The 19950-nt window shown below is 39.1% G+C and overlaps 1 protein-coding gene across 4 annotated transcripts in view; it reads left to right on the top strand.

Moving 5' to 3' along the window:
- The window catches only part of tenm4 (teneurin transmembrane protein 4), a 194556-nt gene that overhangs the window by 73446 nt on the left and 101160 nt on the right, over positions 1-19950 (top strand). For all 4 annotated transcript variants that reach the window (XM_018665540.1, XM_018665541.1, XM_018665543.1 and 1 more), the window contains exons 4-5: positions 10733-11019; positions 11777-12049. In XM_018665540.1, coding sequence (XP_018521056.1) covers positions 10797-11019; positions 11777-12049 — 496 coding nt within the window. In that variant the 5' untranslated portion in view covers positions 10733-10796. The remainder of the gene's footprint in view (positions 1-10732; positions 11020-11776; positions 12050-19950) is intronic.

Below are 19950 nucleotides of genomic sequence, written 5' to 3' on the forward strand. Positions count from 1 at the left end.
ATATAGGTTTTATTTTATTCTTCTTTATTTATTTTTGCAAAGGAAAGGATGAGTGTTCATTTCAACAGTGCCAATCACATGCAAGACAGTAAAAACATGTCAGCTAAGTCCAAAAGAAATGAGAGGCTCTATGAGCGTCTCCCTTATTTGTATTTACCGTTTTGTGATGAGTGAGGAATGGTCAAAAATTGCCTGGTGCCGTGTGCCACGCTGTCAGCATGTCACAGTGCTGGTTGGGTGCCAAAGATGCCAAGCAGATACAGGCCGCACAACTGGCATTTTGAATCCTCTACTGAATATCCCCCTGCTATCAGTGACAGGCATCTACAGTGGAGTATGCTTTTAATGGCCGTAGAGACATGTCTCAGAGGAATTTCCACACAGGTGACATGGGGAGCGCTGCGGGTGGCTCCTGAGCATGCTGTCATTTCACAGTGCTCTCTGTTTGCACAGATTCTGTCTGAAGCATGGGACATCATAACTACTCTAACTTAGGAGATATGTAAAAAAATTTGTAAGCCAGCTGGCACAGCACCTCCATAAATCAAAGTGTTCTCACACTAAATAATGTTGGATATCTTAACCAAGAGTATATATATTGTATATTTTATCTTAAAAATGTAGTCTGGGCCCTCAATGAAAACCTAATTTACTAAATGTTCTGTAATTTTACAATAACTTAATATTAAATGGATGAGCAGATTTCCCTTGGCCTATGTTGGTAGTATATACCAAACAAGAATTTCAGCTCTGAAAGCAGTTTACCCCTGTATCCATTTGGTTAATAGATCCATTAAGCAGCATGGCATGAGTGGAGTGCGGCTGCTGTGTGGGGCGCAGGATGACGTGTTAATTCTGGGTAATTTATTACCCTGGGTGTCGCTGGGCAAGGAGCTCCTGACAGATCCTGTCTCACTGGGATCATCCTCAGCCAGGCTTCTATGGGCATCGCCTGCTTAGCAGTGACTCCAGCGTGTGGTGCTCACATCCGCTGATGCAAGTATGATGTAAAACCCCTTAGTGCAGGAAAACAACAGTGAGGATGCACATAGTGTGGCATTATAGCAGACTGGCAGTCTTTGAAGGTAGGTGGCTAAAAGCACACCTGTGGAGAGGGAGAGGGTAATCAAATTTCCACCCCAGTGTTATGAGTACTTGCTGGCTCTCATATGGTTTTTATTTATGGAAGTATCCTTTTCTGTCTAGGGCCGGGCCCTGATTAGATCATGGATGCTGATTGTGGCCTAGAGCTGTGGTGATCAATCCTAATTTACTTGGAGAATTAAATTTATATATAGGAGGATGCAGTGCCCTGCCCTGATAGATGAAAGGGCATTTCCCTCTTATGCATCAACAATCAAGATGCAGAAAAAAAGAGACAGTACTTATCTTTGATTTTGTTTTGTTGTGTGTTTTAATAACATATAACATGGGGCTTTCACTGGGGAGTAAAAGCTGCTTTAAGGACTGATGGTAGATAAGCCGAAAAAAGAAATTGCACAGGCATTTGTGCATGAGGGATTTTTTGCGAGCCTCAGCACTGTCTAATGTTCAGCCATTGGGATCAGAGAGTACAGACCTCTGGTGCCTTAGAGGCAAAGAAAGGAGATTGTGCAGGTCAACACAGCACTGCCAAGCTTACCCGTCAGCCATTTCATGTCATAATCAGTTAGGGGCAAATCAGCATACACCGACTCTCAGCGCCCCAGGAAAATTCTCTCAGGACTCCTGTCTGCACTGTAAGAAAGGATGGCAAAATAAATTTTATTCTTCTTGCTCAGTGACAGAGCATATTTTTTTTAAATGTATATTGTGATGCTCTGTTTTCAGCTCTAGAAAACAAGCACTCCGTGTGTGTACAGTAGGCCACTGCAGCAGCCACGCCCTCTAGACATAGCATCTTTACAGCCAGAGCTGTCATCCAGTTGATGATGAAGCTACAGAATGATTAGCCCCACCCAGAGGCTGCTGAGATGGGAGATGTGGGAGGTGTGTGGTTGTCAAAGCAGGGCTTGCAGAGATGACTCAGTTAGGCACTTAGAGTAAGATCATTACCATGCAGGAACCCTCTGTCTAGCTTTGCTGTGTGTGCTGATTTTTTTTATTGTTTATATTGAACAGCCGTTGATTTTATTGTCTCTAAAAAAACACTTGAGCTTGCTGCTTGTTGTGCATCGGTTGTACATAGCTCTCATGTTCATATCTTCTCAAGCCTGCCATGTTAGCTGATTCATTTTGCAAAGCCCAGCTAAGATCCATATTATTGCTGTTGTGAGGAAACCTAATTACTCCAGTTTATTTGATTGATTGACGCTTTTACTTGAAACAAATACAAGGCTTCCTGCAGTTCAGTAGTTTACTTTGATCTGGGGAGAACGTGTGGGGTTGATCATGCTTCATTCATGTGTTTGTGGATGTGTATTGTAGATAAATCATTGTGCTGTGTTTCCTGCATCTTAGATGAATTCACATGATGTGATTGAGATGGACCACAGCGTGACCAATACTACTCATTTTCAGCATTGGGCAAAATATATTTCAGCGCACACTCTGTACACAGACTTACCTGCAAAATTCTGAAAAGATATAGAAGAAAAAGAAATGGGAGGTTAGGGAGGAAATGACTAGATTTCCTCCTGAGGTAGGAACACCTGCTGATGTTCGTGGTGATCAGTGACTGGAGGACCTAAGTCTACTAAGTCTGTGATCTTTGCAGTGCACTTCCTTACGCTGGGTCTACATGAGGAAATCTCAGGACCCCCATTGTGACTGGATTGTAATTGGTATCCAGCAGTATCATAGTGCTATCTCACAGTTTCTATGAGGGGAGCTCTTCTCAGGGATGCTCCTTAAGAGCAATGCAATGGCCATTTATTGGCCTTCATAACCTGTCACCCAGGGAAAGAGAGAAAGTTTCTACTGGGCAACTTGATGGTGGGATCCATGGATTTCACACTTTAAAGAAAATCACATGTCAGCTGATCTGAAGTGCTCAGCTCTAGGTACAAGAGTGACTGCGCCTATTTTGAGGCTTTGAGTGCACTTTCATATCCAATATACCGGAGCCACATTTGGAGGAATTTAGGGATGCATGTGATGGTGTGCTGTGTGTTGTGTATGGGCTACAGAGGAAGAAGTGATTTACATGGTTATTTGCATATTAGGCAGGGAAGGTAAATGAAAACACAAGTGGTCACTTGAGACACAATTGAGACAATGCTGTGAATCAACTGAAATCTGCCTCTCCTGAGTCTAGACACAATCTAAATTTACTGTTTGATTTGGTGGTGGTTCCTCTATGGTCTTATGGGGGACAGTGAATGACACCACTGTCTGTCTGTTTAGATAAGTCTGTTATTAATTTCTGTCTTTCTTTGAATAGATCCGTGTTTACTAGATATTTGATAAGTTGATACATTTCTATTAACAGCATTAGTGTAATTTACACATTTACATCATTGTGGTAAACTACTAAATATTATTCATGCACTATGTTTGGACCCAGTAACTGCAGGATTATTAGTGGCATTAAGGTGTGATAACATCAGTGACTCATTTTGTAAACACTGGATTTTCCAAGGAACTGCAGACATTTGATTTTATTATTTGAATACATTGTCAATAGCATGGTATTCACATGCTTTAATTTCTGAAACTTTAGTGCACTTTTGAGTCTGTTAAATTACAGCAGCCTACTCTCTGCATTGAATGGAAAACTAAAGTGTGGGGTAAAACAAAAAACTAAACATCAGTCTTCACTCCATTTTGCACCCTATGTTAACTGTCAACATCAATTGTATGAATAATACGTAAATTCTAATAAAATTATTTAAATGAAATTAAAACCAAGCTTGTTTACAGCAGACAGTGATGGTTATCTGACCAGTTACTAAAACTGAAATCCTCTCAAGTTGAGCTCCTGAGAACTGCAAAATTGCTCTGATTTTTCAGTAACAACAAAATGTGAAATGAGAGCAAAATTATCAACTCTCAGCCAAAGCAGTCCAGAAAAAAAATTAATTAACTGCGTCTGCTAAAATCTGTTTAGATAACTAAGTCATACATTTAGAAATTTAATCAGCTGTAACCAGCCAGTGTCGCTAAATAGCAGAGAACCTCCAAAAGAGCTGCCAGGAAGCTTATAACGTCACCTGAAAGATGTCTGTTCAATGTATTGCAATTAGCTTGAGTGTTGGAGGAGACTGAGTCATGCTAGCTGATCATGGAGCAGAGGTCGGCATGAAGTATGTGAGAGAGTCTGTGTGCTGTTGTGGCACTGGCTCATGAAAAAGTTTGAAAAACTTCTTCACATTTGCCTCTAGCAGTAACTAACAGTACAGATTTGTTTTCATCTCTTTAAGACTCTGAGATATGTGTCTCTGCAATTTCTGCCTCCACCCTGAATACAATGAAGGCAAATGGATTTTTGTTTGTGAACCTCTCTGTGTGGAAGCCCTTGCCCTTGCCAATTTTCAAAGGGATGCTATCTTATATCTAAGGTAAAAAATGACATCTGGGTCTTTCAATTATTCAGATTAACTGAGACACTGCCTCTGAAAAGATGTTGCTGTTCATTTTTTTTTTTTTAAATATGAGTTTGCAATGGTGTGAGCACCAGAAACAAAATTCCATTCACCTACTGGGGGCAATAGCTGAAATCTCAAAGGCAGGTATCTCAAAACCTTGCATATGAAATTCACACAATTTACATGCAGTAAGATTTTTTTAATTTTTTATTTTTATTCCAGTGAACGAAAACCTTGAGGCACTAGGGCAGCACTTAGAATATTCTTGTTCACAGCATCAATTATTTGCAGCTTTTTGGCACCATAGACCTTCCTTGAGCTACAGCTGCAAACCTCAAATATTTGTAACAGTAAGTTTGACAGTAGCAGGTTTACAGTCAGATGATTATTGCTTAGCTGGTATTAGGTTTGGTTTGACTGCAGGCCAAACTATAAATCACATTCAACTCCAGCCTTTGCAGTATAATGAGTATTAATTGTAACCTAATGAGAGACAGGTCACCACCAGAGTGATCTTTGCACTCATCAGCCACGCTTGGAAACAGAAGCACTTTAGCAGAATTTAGAGGAGATGTCCTCCTGTAAACCTGCATGAGCCTCTCATTTATTTCATGTCTCAGTTGTTCCTCAAGACTGTAGTGAACCTTTTGAGTCCACATTACTCCATTAAATCAGTTCAGAATGTATAACTTTGGATCATTCCTCACATGAAAGCCTATACTGTAGTGGCAAGCCAGCAATGTATTTCATTATGGTTTAGCAGCAGTATTGATAATGGATAAGTGGAAATTTCAGCCTGACATAGCTCTCCTAACATTTTGAATTTAGCCAAGGTCATGGGCGTACATCAATGCAGAGAGTGAATAAACAGACTGCTTCTCCCTTTTATTTACCAGGCTGGTTTAAAAGCATTATTCCATTGCCTGCCTCCTCTGTCAGGACTAAACCTTGAATTGCTTAGAGTGATTAGTAGCAGGGAGCGTGCTGCAGCAGCAGTCCCAGGCTACTTTTGTTTATGTTAAGGCTTTTATGCATTCTGTTTAATGCGCTGGCGGGACTTGCTTTTGATCCCGGAAGGAGGCGGCTGCTGAGATACCCCCGCCACCACCCCAACAACACCACCACCACCACCACCGTGCCCCCTCCCCTCCTCAGCCTGCATTAGCAGTACCGAATTCAGTTGTGTTTGGCAAGCCATTCAGCCCCCCACCCCATCTACCCAAGTCTTTTTTCCTCTATTGAAAACACACCTTTCTGTTGACCAAGGAGGCTTTTCTATAGAGCCTAGGCATGTGAAAGATTTCCAGAAAAGAAGTAAGTGGTGCCTGTATGGAGCTTTCCTTGCTCTCAATGGAACTTGTAGACAATGTTCTTGATATCTGCCCAAATTTCCTCTATGCTGCTCTCCAGGCTGCAAGGGTGTGTAGATGTTTGTCTGCTGTGTTGTGAGCTAACTGTCACTAATCCTTTGATTACGTGACTAGGTTAAAAAAATAAAAACATGGAAAAAACCAAAACTGTATTTTAAATGTTTGACTTGGTTTACTATAATTTGCATATTTTTTTGCATCAATAATAAGTTTATTTGGGTTAGATTTGTTAAATGGTGTTAACATTTTTATGCATATTATTAACTGATGGTAAAACAAAATGTTACTTTGGTCTCCCTTACCTGAAGAGCTCCAATCTTCCAACAAACATTAGCTCATGTACTTTCTAGCAGTAATCATTTATCTAAAAATGTCATCACAAATCAGTAATACATGTCTCAGTGTTAGTGATCAATAGTAATTTAGTGATTTCACAGACAAGTAATCTCTAATCATCTTAGATAATACTCAAGTGATTTGCCAAACATTGTGCATGTGTCTTACACTGTTTTCTGTGTTAACTAAGAATGTTAGTCAGCCTTTAGTCCTGGATTCTGCATGGAAAAATCTATGACATGTAAAGAGCAGCAAGCGGTTAATTATAATGGAAAACAGGGCTGTGTGCAGAGAGAAGGTTAGATTTATATGCAGCAGTACTGAATAGCAATTCTCAGCATACTGCTAATTGTTTGATGGATAGTACAGAGCCATTTGCATTTATATTGTACCCCAAACGCCTCTCACCTATTTAGATCCCATATTTAACTAACTCCTGACACTAGAGCAATGGTCACAACGATGCGCCCAGCAAAAACCTCAACGAGTGTTTCAACAGGGGCTCCTGTAACCCGCTGTTCACACCGTGGGTGGTTTGTTTTATGGGTTGGTGTGATAGATTTTGTGCGGAGTAAGAGACTACAATCGCCTCACGGAACTCCTCCGCAGCTACAAAGTTTTTCAGCCTATTCACAGTTTTACGGCTTTAGAGTTGTCTTCTGTAGCATTCCTTGGTTTTTGGGAGAATTGATTAATGAATTGAACGCGCTGAGAGGAAAAACAGCAAAGCTTAAAATAGTTCCCAGTTTGGGGCAGAGGTACTAACTAGCCCGCATCATTTGCACAGCAAATAGAAAAATATATAAATCTCAGTTTTATTTCGTAGTAAACCGAATGTCTTTCCGAGTATTGGTAAAACAAGAAAATGAATTTTTCGATGGATGTTCTTCACTACTCTCTGACATTTTCTCATTTTAATAAAAAAATGGCTTGTTGCTCTTGGAAGACCTTTGAGCGTGTGCTCAAGAGCAAAACCATTACTAAACGGGAGCTATACAAAGAGCTACACTGACAAAGATGACTAAACACTTGACATGACAGTCAAAGCTAGGAAAAAAACTAAGGAAATAATGGCCTGGGTAGAAAATAACCAGAACACTTCAGCAGACTGACGTAGCCAGCCGTTAAAGCTGTTAGCTGTTAAGAGATTGTAGTTTTCATCCAAATGTGAGTTATGGATGGTTATGGAAGTTACTTTCTTTCTGCCACTGGCAACACTTCATTGCAGCAGGATGTGCTCTGCTTTCTGTCTGGTTTATTAAACTGGGTTTAATCTTTGATCAAAATCATACACAAGTCATAAAAATGAACTGTCAATACCAGTGGATATGTCTATGCTAGTGATGAAATGCTGTCTGTAACCATCTGACTCAAATATTCTATGGTATTCTGCACGTAATATATTGTATATCAACTTTCCTGAAGTGTCAGTTGAAATCATTTTTGATTGACCTTTTTCTTGAGCAGCTCAAATGGTCATGAACGGATCTGTGATGACCTATTCACAGCGCATATTTGCTGATTAAGATTTCCTCTTGGTTGGTGGATAGACCAAAGAAACTTTGAAGCACAGAACAGGTCCAACGATAATGTCTGCCATGGCCAACTTTTCTCAGGTGACAGGCATTGGCTAAATGTTTGCATGTACGCTGTGTTTCCACGGTTGCTATTTATAATGTTTGAGTCCGCAGCTATAACCTTCACATACACATTTCAACACACAACAAAGATCTGAAGCAGCATCACTGTATCTGATGACTTCAATTGACACAGTTCATTGTTCATTGCTCCCTGCAACACTTTCTCTGCAGAACCACATTATTGCTTTGCTTACAGCTGCTATACATTTGCTTTACACCCGCAGACAAACCTGACTACCCTGGCGATTGTAGACAATGCAATTCAAAAATGTAGAGTCTGCAATTGTTTTAAAGGGGAAAACAGACCATCCATCATTTCTTTTGTCTATCCAGAGAGACCTGAATTGATTTTGGATCATTGCATAGATACGCAGTTAGCTTCTTTTTGGCACTGCTCAAGCTCTACAGCTCAGGCTTTAGAGGAACATTGTCTTTGAAATAAAAGCATGTGATTGTTATCTTCATTTCAGAGATTTCAGTCCATGGCAGTAATTTTTCATTGGCCTTTGTAAATAACTTTTCTAACTGACTCTTTGTGAGTGTGCCCTCATTAACCTTCTCCTTCAGTGTTTCAAGCTACTTTTTCATTTTACCATGAGATGATAATACACTTTAAAATGCTCCCCTTATCATTTATTACCAAGATGTGTTGAGACATCTTGGTTAAATAAAACCTTCTGTTTATTGTCTTCACGTACCACTATATTTAAATAATACAACAGTGGCATTTTCTTTGTTTTGGCTCCTTCTCTGAGGATTTAGACTTAGACAGATGAACAAGAACAACAGCTTTGCTCTCTGGCGCTGAAACACAATGATAATGCCAGATGTAGTCTATTATGAAGAACAACAGCGTTTAGTTTTACAGTATGCTTTGTGTGAAAATTCTGACAGCTGTACTCAAGGTGGATATGTTTCCTAGGACCTACATTTGCATCCCATATCATCTGTCATTGTGTATGGCCTGTTGCTTCTTTAAAAAACTCCTCTGGGTTTCCCATGGCCTCAAAGGTACATCTCATTGCATACCAGCCGATTAATAATGAGGAGGAAGGGCGGTGCAGAAGAGAGATGGCCAGAAAACTGAGCCCAGCTCTTTGGAAACAAAAACAATGCACTTTACAGGGCATTCTTGAAACTTTAGAAAGCTGCTTGTTCTCTGCTCTCTCACATTTGCATAGCATCAAGGATCTTGAGCAAAAGGTAAAAATTAGCAACCCATACAAGCTGCATCTGAAATCTTGGGAGCAGCTGAAGTGCTCTTGCGGCTGCAGAGTGGGAGCATTCCCCCCCACCATGTGGCGGAGGTCCTGTTATTGAGGCCCCAAGTCATTAATCACCAGGATCTTTTCAGCTGTCAATACATACAAAAAGAAACCCCCAAACCCAACAATGGTGTCTTAAATAAAAAGTTTTTTTTTTTTTTTTTTTTTCTGAGGCAGGGGCAAATATAGTTCACTAGGGATTATTGTTTACTGTTCTGTCCGGCACAAATCTCATACAGTATTTATAAAGCGCTTATCTTGTGGAAAAATCCGTGTCTGAACAACATAGGCATATTGTCAGTAAAGACTCCCAGATTTGCCAGGAATAATTCTTCTTTTTCAAAGAGCTGTGCTCTCTCATCCACTGAGCTGCATGCCATTATTGCTTTTAGTAAAATACATGTTTTAGAGAAAGTAGTGTAGAGGCAGAAACTTGCAATATGAATGATAAGGCTTGTAGGTCATGATAAAGAGTTTTGGTTGTGTCATTTTGCATGTGGAAGAGGCTGCAATATCTGGCTCACTCATTCCCAGTGATTGAGCTTCAAAGTAAACAGTGACCAAGCCTTTAATCAAGTTTATATCCACATTGACATTTGTTAATCCAACTCAATATCTTTAAACCATGCAGTCACTTAGAATGAGCTGATTGCAAGGCATCATCAGTTAACTACTATAATACTCCACTAAGTTAGCTAATTCAGATCATGTTACACTGAGACTTTCTTTTTTTTTGGTTTGTTTTTTTACCTTTTAAATGAAAAAAATAGATATATAACAAAAACACAATTTTGTTTGAATATGTTAAAATTATTTTAAAGCGTATTTTCTTATTTGGTGATTCAATTTTGTGTCCTTCAAGGCAAGAAAATAAAATGTAGCACATAGCTGACTGCTAAAATTTCTTCCCTGTATTGATCTCATACTTGGTGTGCTATTTGACAGTTGTGGTTTTATGTTACAGATTTTAATCATCTGTGCTGGTTCAGTGTATAGTCCTAGATTTGTTTGGCTCTTCAGATTTCAACTGGTGATGATTTGTAACTTATAAACAACACAATTCATGGAAGGACACCTGCCACTTTTACAGATGCTGGAGGCCCAGAATTTCTATACGGCACATAAAATGGAATATTTGTGGGAGACTTGCACCGTAAACTTTATAGGTGCAAGATTTGTTGTGCCATATTGTATTAAATCTAATCCTGGTGGTTCTTCATGTTCTCTCTGTGTGGGCTGAGCCATGCATACACTGCTGACTTGGGACCATGCACTTGCATTTTATTTATTTCCACAGTTGCCTGGTTAAGTGTGTGCGTGTGGGCTGGGGGTGGGGTTGTCTTACAGTGATTTCTACTTTTACATACATGATCAGTGATATTTTTTAACATGAACCAGCATTATACCTGTTGATGTAATAGTTGATCATGGTTGCAAATTATTCTGTTTGACAAAACAGTGACGAGTGTTTGGTCTAAATAAAGGGAAAACAAGTGATGCATTAAAGAAAGATTTTCTTATTCAAAAATCAACACTATTGTCAAGGCGTCTTTTCACACATCAGTTATTCTTGTTTTTCTGTTTTTCCTCTGCAGAATCACTCAAACTAAACTGGCATAGTAACCCACATTTGATGTTGAAAATAGTGTGGAGGAAGCCATGGAAGTGAAGGAACGTAGACCCTACCGCTCACTCACTGCCCGGCAGGACACAGAGCGTCGTTATACCAGCTCTTCAGCAGACAGCGAGGATGGAAAACCCAACCCCAAATCCTACAGCTCCAGTGAAACACTCAAGGCCTTCGACCATGACTCAAGGATGGCCTACGGGACCCGTGTCAAAGAAATGGTTCATCACGAAGTGGATGAGTTTAGCCGGCAAGGTTAGCCGTATAATAAATATTGAGCTATTATGTCAATAGAAGAGATTGTCATTGGTGTTGGTACTGCTCATATATAAGTATATTAGCAGTGCACTATGACATGAAAAAGCTGGTTATTAGTTTAAGGGCACATTACTGACTGGTCTCAATATATGCACCGGTGCTTTTTAATGACGAGTCTCTTGGTAATTCACATTCAGTCGCTGTAGAGGTGACTCTGCATAGTTTGACTATTAACAGAGGTGCTCAGGGATTTAACTTACTGTGCTGGTATTTAAAACTGCATGGAAGACATGCATACCTTCACCTGCTCATTCAAATACATTATTTATCATCAGAGTTCAAACCAGATGTGATGGCACTGCCAAGGTAGCATTAAGTCCAACTAAGAAGTGCATTGAAGGAAAGAAACAACAGTCTTTTTGATTTTTTAATTTTACCTAAGTACCTTGTTAGAGACTTATGGAGAAAGAAAAACATATCTGAATTTTCAAAAATGAGCAAATACAATTACATACACATAATTGCTTAACAGTCTTGTCACAGGGGATTTAAATACTAAATGTCTTTAGTACTAAATACTAAACTCCACAACTAATACTTGTGAAACTTTTGCTTTTAAATTATTACTGCACCTCTCTACACCAGGATATTGCTGTCATCTTTTTTTCTGCAATGAATACAGTTCATTATGTTAAGTGATGCATTTAGTGACAGATTTAATTACCAGAGCTTTGTATTTATTGGCTTGCTGTAGGGGCAGACTTTTCCCTCCGAGACCTTGGCTTTGGAGAGGCCCTCCCATCCCACGTAGCCACGTACAGGACTGACCTGGGGCTGCCACACCGTGACTACTCAGTCAGCGTGGGCTCGGATGCAGACACAGAGACAGACGGCATCATGTCGCCAGAGCATGCGGTCAGATTATGGGGCCGCAGCAACACCAAGTCAGGCCGCAGCTCATGCCTCTCCAGCAGGGCCAACTCCAATCTAACTCTCACTGACACTGAACACGAGAACACAGAAAACGGTAGGACACTTTTCCCTTTTACTTTTCTCTGCCAGTCTTTATCAGGCTAGCTGACTTTACACTGTGACTTTTTCCATATGGATTTGATTTTGGTGCTGAAATGGAACAGATTCGTGCTTATGTTTCTCTACACTGAGACAGAATGACATGCTGCATCTCAACAAGAAACACAGACTAGACTGTTCTGCGTGGTACAGTCGAAGTCTGAATGATGATTATGTTGATTTGGATTTGTTGTTTTTGACAATGCTCAACTGGCATCCATACAACTACAAGATGAGTTGCATCTTTTTCTGTCTTTGTAACTGTCTCGGTGCATTTTGACCCTCTGGAACTATTTCAGTCTGACTAAACTAAAGTTGACAGATTTATTAAGCTTTTTAAATCTCTATTTGCAATTTCCTGAGTTTGGCTGAATACCAACATAGGATTTGACCTCTTAAAGAAAAGACAATTACCAGTTTTACAGCGCTACCAGAATTTTTGGCATATCATTACCTCTGCTGTCCCAGATCATTTTGTTCTCACTTTCTCTTTGTTGCAGTGTGTGAATCGCTATGTATGTGTGTTCTCTGATAGGAAATGGTCTGGCAGGTTTCCCCTTGGTGACATCAGTGCCAGGAAGTGGGTAGCCATATGTATTGAATTCATCTCTCTGTGGCTTGGTGTTTCTAATTTGCCCCCAAGGGCCTGATGAGCCTGTGTGCTTGCTCAGAAGGTCACTTGAGCTCAGGAAATATGTAACTATGAGCCATGTCAAGTGCCAGAAAATGCCAGGAGATAATAACAGTTCTGCTGAAGATTCTCTTATTCAAAATATATATTAGTCCACTATAAAGCCGTGATATTACAGAAGCAGAAATGCCATTTAGATACTCAGCTCAGCCCCCCCAGAGCTTATTTGTCCGTAAACCCGGTTACATCTTATTAAGGGCATGGATAGTGTCTGAGCTGAAAGGATCTTGCAGTTAATTCAATGCAGTTTGGAGGCAGTACCTGGCAGACAGGTTTTGTGTCCATAATGCCTACCCCTCTCTGCATTTGTTTACCTGACTTTCTGCCAAAATGGATTATTTTCTAATTTTTTGACAGGTGCTCTGTGGTAAAATTTAAGTTCTGTTTCACATCATGCATACATTACACCTCAGAGATAGAACTCATCAAGGGTCTAGCGGCAAAATTCTAATTGCTCCTGCACAGCCTTGCAGAGAACCTTGTGAATAGTTTTGCATTTCAGAGTGTGTCACATTATGTATTAGCTTCTTATTATAACTGACAGAAATGACTCTTGGAAGTGGAATCCATTTGCCCGAATGACTCAGGGAGAGAACGTGGCATCCCCCTGCTTGATCATCTGAGATGCCAGGGGACTTGAATTCAGCTGTATTGTACATAATTAAAGAGAATCTCCTTGGATGGCTGTTCAGGGGTTGGTACACTGGAATGTATTCAGAGCACCCGTAGCTGCAGCATCATGCTGCATCTGTGAGATCCAATCGAGATTCTAAGTAGCTTTTTATTCCACTCACCGAAGCAGAAAGAGCACTTGTATTCAGCATTTAATTCAGTAATGCCTGATAACATACAATTTATATATGGCAAGTTAATTAAAATCCATCGAGCAGACCTGCTTGTGTGTGCTTTAATCTCTTTAAATCAACAAACCATTTACTCTGCTTTAATGTATTCAAGCCGCTGGGCACTTCTCTCCCTCTTCACATGTGACTTACTTGACCCTGGTTTTAATGCATGCAAATAAGCGAAAGTGATTTAGGAACATTTTTTTTGATGCTCAAGTGATTCCACATCCCTTGATGTCCCTTAATAATGACGTTCCCTTCTAGTAGTGATATGGTGATAATATTAGATGCCACCTTGATTGACTTTCAAACCTGCTACATGATTGGTAGACAAGTAACAAGTGAAAACATAAGATGTAAAGTGTGACACTTAAGGCTGATCATTTCCAATCACTGGCATTTTGTACTGGCTAACTAATTATGTTCAGCACTGACGGTTCATGTGTGTATTTGTGTGTTGTGTCAGCATGGAAAGATGTCTTGCTGTGTGCATGTGTGTATGGGCTGGTTAGTATTAAAAATGCAGTCATGCAGTGTGTACAGGTATGTGTGTGCATCCTACCCATGCTGCCTCTGGTCTGTAGGGAGCCCCTTGAGGACACTTCCAGCAGCCAGTGACTGCTGAGTCACTGCTCATCCTACAGAGGCTGAACAGCATGGAGGCCAGCTCAATCTGCTTTGTTTTGGAGAGGACTGCTATTCTTGAGTTTTGGCCCATTACAGCTTATCCAGATGTGTGCTCTAATCCCAGCTTCCCCCCACTGTCATGGCTAGACTATTACATTTCTGTAACCATGAGAACCAGCAGTGGAGATAGCCACAAAGGCCTGCTGAGGGACTGTTGTTATTCATGTGTTCCCTAACCCGCGGAGAAAAATAATGTAGCTAAGGCCTACACAGTTCCTGTTGATAGAAATGTGCTTGTGTGACTGACACTGGTATTTTTCTACGAACAAAACGTAATTAGTTCCAGTGGGTGGTTAGTTGTGTACTGATTTTGGTTTCCTTTACTTCACTCTCTTGGCAGATCCATTCTATATTGATTAAGGAGGTATATATACATAACCAAGGTTTGATCTTATTCTAAAGTATTTTTTTTTAGCGATGCAGTTTATCCCTTTACACTGAGGGTATTATTCAGAATAGAACTGTTTTATTTAAATATTGTTTTTTTTAATGGATTTTTTTGTCCAATGAATGGCAGAAAATCATATAGTGTGAGACTCATCTGTGTGATATTTAGCTTTTGGAGTTAGATTATTTTTTATTATTACTCATTACTCAAATTGAGGTAGCTGTAGGCATTGCTTCAGGGCAACGCCTCTAGGAGCTCCACTGAAATCTTCTTGTGAAATCCCTTCACAACCTTTCAGCTGTAATTTAGTTTTTATGCAGCACACAGGCAGCTACTTGAGATTTCTGTTGTGAGATCCTCACATACTTCTGAAGTCGCTAAGTCAACTCTGATTTTTTACAAATTCATTTAAATTGCATTAGAGTACTGCCTTGACTGTTGGTTGTCTTTTAGCACTTACGTACAGACACTATTATTTATATTATTACTATATAACTGTAATAATAACGATACTAATTATTATCATATGGATAATGATAAATAGAATCATCATAAATTTCTAATCAAAAACTAGAAGGCGTGCTTTTAAAACAGAGGGTGATACAAAAACAAAACAAAACTAGCAGACCTGATAGCAGGTGTCACCTTAGCAACGGTCACAGCAGGAATGTATATTTGTACACAGCAAGCAGGTTGGCAACTATTGAGTGATAGAACACAGGTCCAGCTCTGCGTTTAAAGTGCATAAAGTCTTGAACCTGATTCAGAAATTCTTGCAGGTATCCAGAGGAATGATGCAAGGATTGGTGCAATGTGTTCTTGTTTTTAGTGCCAGCTGAATCTCTGGCAGCTGAGCCAAAGAGAGGGTTAATGATAAAGCAAAGGGAATCGCATCAAACTAGACTGGATATAATGAACACACAAATGACAATTTGAAGCTTTACTTTGAGGAGGGGACCAATTTGGTCTTGGAAATTATCCTAAACTGAAAGAAGAATGTTTGTAGAAAATATAAAGGTATGATCAAAACTCTTATGACACACACACACACACACACACAACCTTTTTATATATATATATATATATATATATATATATATTTATATATGTATGTGTATGTGTGTGTGTGTATATATATATATATATATATATATATACACACACACACAGAATATTTGAAACTTCTCAAAGTTTTTCTTGCATTTCACACAGCCATGTCATTATCACACCAAGTAAGTATGGGAACAACACACTTCTCAGGCTCTTCCACTGACTAATGATTTGAAATAGCAAGCAAAAAACAGGACTTGAAGATGAATGATGGTCAGGTTTCTTAATTCAGTTCTGTTTTTTGTTCTGCATGATTAAACACGAGTCATCAATCAGCATTTTTACCTTCAAAGCCCGTAGTGGCTAATGTGCTGATGTGATCGTGCTTTTAGCTGGGGTAAGAGCAATATTTATTGATGTTGAGTTGTCAGATGAAAAGTGGCCAGTCTTTTCATGTGGATGTACCATGCACAGCCTATTTTCTGCATTTTTATACAGATTTGTTTACAGCTGCTGAGAGAAGATATGTTTTCTGCCTTCTTTGCTGCTGATAACCTTAAATTTTCATATTGAGATATAAAATGCCTTACTATTATTAAGGTTATGTTAATGAAGCTGATCTGCTTTGTATGTAATTATACAAATCCTTATAGTATACTAGTAATAGCTACACATTGCTACTGCAAACTGAACTACTGCATTTACTTCTTTCACTTATAATCTTAGTTATAGTTTTTACAGTACTAATAGTAATACTACTAAACTAAAAAATGTAATATGATAATAATAGGAAGTATTATGTTTCAATACTGAGCTATAAAACAAACTGAAACAAAAGTGCATACTCCACAGTGATGATGTTTTATTCCCTTGCTACCTGTATCAGATGTGTGTTGGAGGGTTTGAGACTGAAGAAACTTTGAACTGTTGAAAGATTGCGGTTGAGAGCTCCAGGGCGGTGCTCAGTTACTAAATCTTTGAGCATAGCATGACTGTCTATGAGAGACAGGTGTACTTCGTAGAAACACGTCACAGCCCCAAAAGGCTGAGGGGGCTTTGAAAATCAAATCTCTCGCAGATTTGAACTTGAGCAGGGAGTACATTAACCTGTCCCCCAACCATGTTGATAGTGAAGTACTGAAAGAACCTTTGTTCACCTCTATTCACTCTTGTTATTCTTAGCTAAGCCACATTTCCTGTACTTAGAAAAGCAGCTACTGAGCTAGAGGATGATTGGTCCATGTTTTAACCTTATTAATGGTCCATTTTCTGTTGTTAAATGCAGTCTTATATTTTTCAAACTGACTCCAGGCAAAGTAAAAATCAGTCCCTTGTAATGTTATTTTGTACTACCACTACCACTGTCCAATATGACTATCTCTATTAAATGCTTTCTAGTTGGTATTTCTCTGATCATTATTCACTAGACTACAGATGAGTTATAATATATAGATGAACACAAGAAATTGTGTTAGAGATGTACCCTCTCTTATGATAGTTTTTTTTTTTTTTTTTTTTTTAAGTAACTACAGAACAAGCAGTCCTTTTCCACCTTTGATACAAAATCCACAACCTTAATCTTGTGCTTCATAGTCTGTGCATACTGAAAATACCAGTGCTGATTGCCATGCCGTCCTGAGGTGAATAAGCAAATTTCTTTGATGCCCACTCCACATTTAAGATGTGTTTTATCTTTGAACTGATTCCCCGGTGCTTTGCCACAATATTAGAAGCCTGTGGGGTGAAGTGAAATCAGACTTCCAATTAGACAAGACATTTCCTGTATTACTGGGCTGGATTCATTAGGGAGTGTTTTACTGCTGTGTGGTAGGACCGCAGAGGTGGAGTTTCTTATTGTGATTTTGAAGGAGCAGTAGCATATTTGCACATGCACACACACACACACCTACACACACACCAGACAAGGCACACATGCGAATCAAATGAGGAAACTGACAATTTTTACATGAATATATGGAATAATCTATTCTCATATGTGAGGGTAATATTATTATCAGGTCTCCCTGGTCTTTATTTTAAATGATATTGACCTTCCTTGTTTTATTTTTTCATGTTTTTATACAGTAGTATTTTGTGGCTAACATAAAACTGTTTTATGTGATGGTTTTGTTTTAGCAAATTAGATATCATACATTTATAGGGTGGCATGGAGATATCTGTGCATTCCAGAGGCATGCAGTTGTGTGCACATTGAAATGTTTTCATTCTAAAATCAAATTTCATATTTTGAGCGAGATGACTTTTAATCCACCTGATTTTACTATTGATCACAGTCTAGTTCTCTCTGTGATATATGCTAAGACTGTCATATATAATGCATTACTTCTAGTAACACAACCTTAATCTGCTTGTTGTTCATGTTGCTTGAAGTGCAAAACATATCTCAAATCAGAATGTTCACACATGTATGTGATGACAGAGATGACACAAAGGTGAATACTGTCACGTGTTAATTGTAAAAAGCTTTTATCAAACCGTTTTCCATAAACTAGCTTTTCCTAAATTTTGTCATAGCCAAATATACTCCTAGTTACAGTCTTCCTTTCTATAATAAATGACTTCCATATCCAAAATGACAGGGCTCTGGTTGAAACAAGTTACAAGCTCGTTCAGAGAATCATGATCAAAGAAAGTAAAACAGTAAGAGCTATTTATAGAGACAATAATTGCTGAGGCATAGAATAAGACATATATATGGAATGTCGTGACTTAAAGAAACACAAAACAATCATGTACACTGTTAGGATTAATTATCAGTTTTCCTGGAGAGACAAATATAATCACTTTTGTAAAACAGTGGTATTTTGATGCATCATTGGCTTTTGGCATCTGTGATAGAGGCTCAGAGACTGTGATCATTTGCTGTAGGGGACATTGTTTTCTGTAATAGTGGGATCTGTAATTTCACTGCATCCACATTGAGCACAACATGGAAGCTTGTTCTGAAACGGTCACAGGCATCGTAGCAGCAGAATATCAGGCGAAATGATGCTTCAAAGAAATCACTAGTGGTTTCCCAGCTCACAGTCGTAGTTATTTCCACCCCCAGTTTCTTGTGAAGTTATTTATTTGTTTACTTTTTTTGGCAGAGTCTCTGCTCAGATCATGGATTAGTAGAGATATTCTCTGGCTCATTTGCAGGCTAATTTGCTGGGTTTTAGAGGCCCTTGTGGACAGTTTTGGGCTGTTATCTGTGGAGTTGCATACCCACTCCCTGCCAGTGCCTCTGACAGTCTAAACCAACAGCACATCAGGGCCCATCTTACCACCAAGGCTCAGGGGCCTCACTACAGCTTAAAGCGCGACATGGAGCGGGATGAGCCCTCCTCCATGGAGGATCATCCTAACCCAGCCTCACAACTTCTGTCCCTCTCTTAGCAATATCCATTTAACATACAGTCAATTATCTATGCTCATGTTATATTTATGTTCGTCTCGGGGAGTACTTTCCCCGCTTAAAATGGGATGCAAGTAGCAGTGCACTGATTTAATATTCAGGATCTGTATCAGCGCATATACTGACCCATTAAACAGGTCAGGTATCGGCCAGGTTGAACCAACCTTAATTAAATGCAATTTTTTAGTTGTTTTTGATAGAAAATTGGAGAAAAATAAATATGCAATTTTACAGACAAGTGTTGTGTAGAGTCCAATCATTTCCATACAGTGAGGTGAACATATTTTTAATTCAAAAGGAAACAAGAGCACTTGTATCAAATCCTTACACAATACTGGCCTGTACCCTGGCTACTAAATGTGTAACTGTTTTACAGATGCAAGTTAGTTCTTTTTTTCTTATCTTTTTTGATGTTTTAGCTGATAACATTGTATACTAGTCTCTTCCAATAAAACTCCAGACAGCTCCAAATGACCATATCTTTAGTGGAGGCAATTAGTGGTTGTTATTGAGGCAGAGGAAGCAGAGATCATAACATGCTGTTACCCTAGTATGAGATAAAAATAATTAAACTTCCATGCTGAGATTTTGCTCATTAGAGGTCACCTCTGATATGTGTACGTCTGTGATACAAATTCAGGTACAGAGCTTCTAGACTCTGTTGACCTGCGAAACATTTATCACTAAACACCAGCTCAAGTAAAGAAAATGATTCAACTTTTTGAATCACTTCATCATCCAAAACTGGATAATAATAAACTTGTTGTTTTAAGGTAAA

This window comes from Lates calcarifer, linkage group LG21 (genome assembly GCF_001640805.2).
Source record: "Lates calcarifer isolate ASB-BC8 linkage group LG21, TLL_Latcal_v3, whole genome shotgun sequence".
Taxonomy (NCBI): Eukaryota; Metazoa; Chordata; class Actinopteri; family Centropomidae; genus Lates; species Lates calcarifer.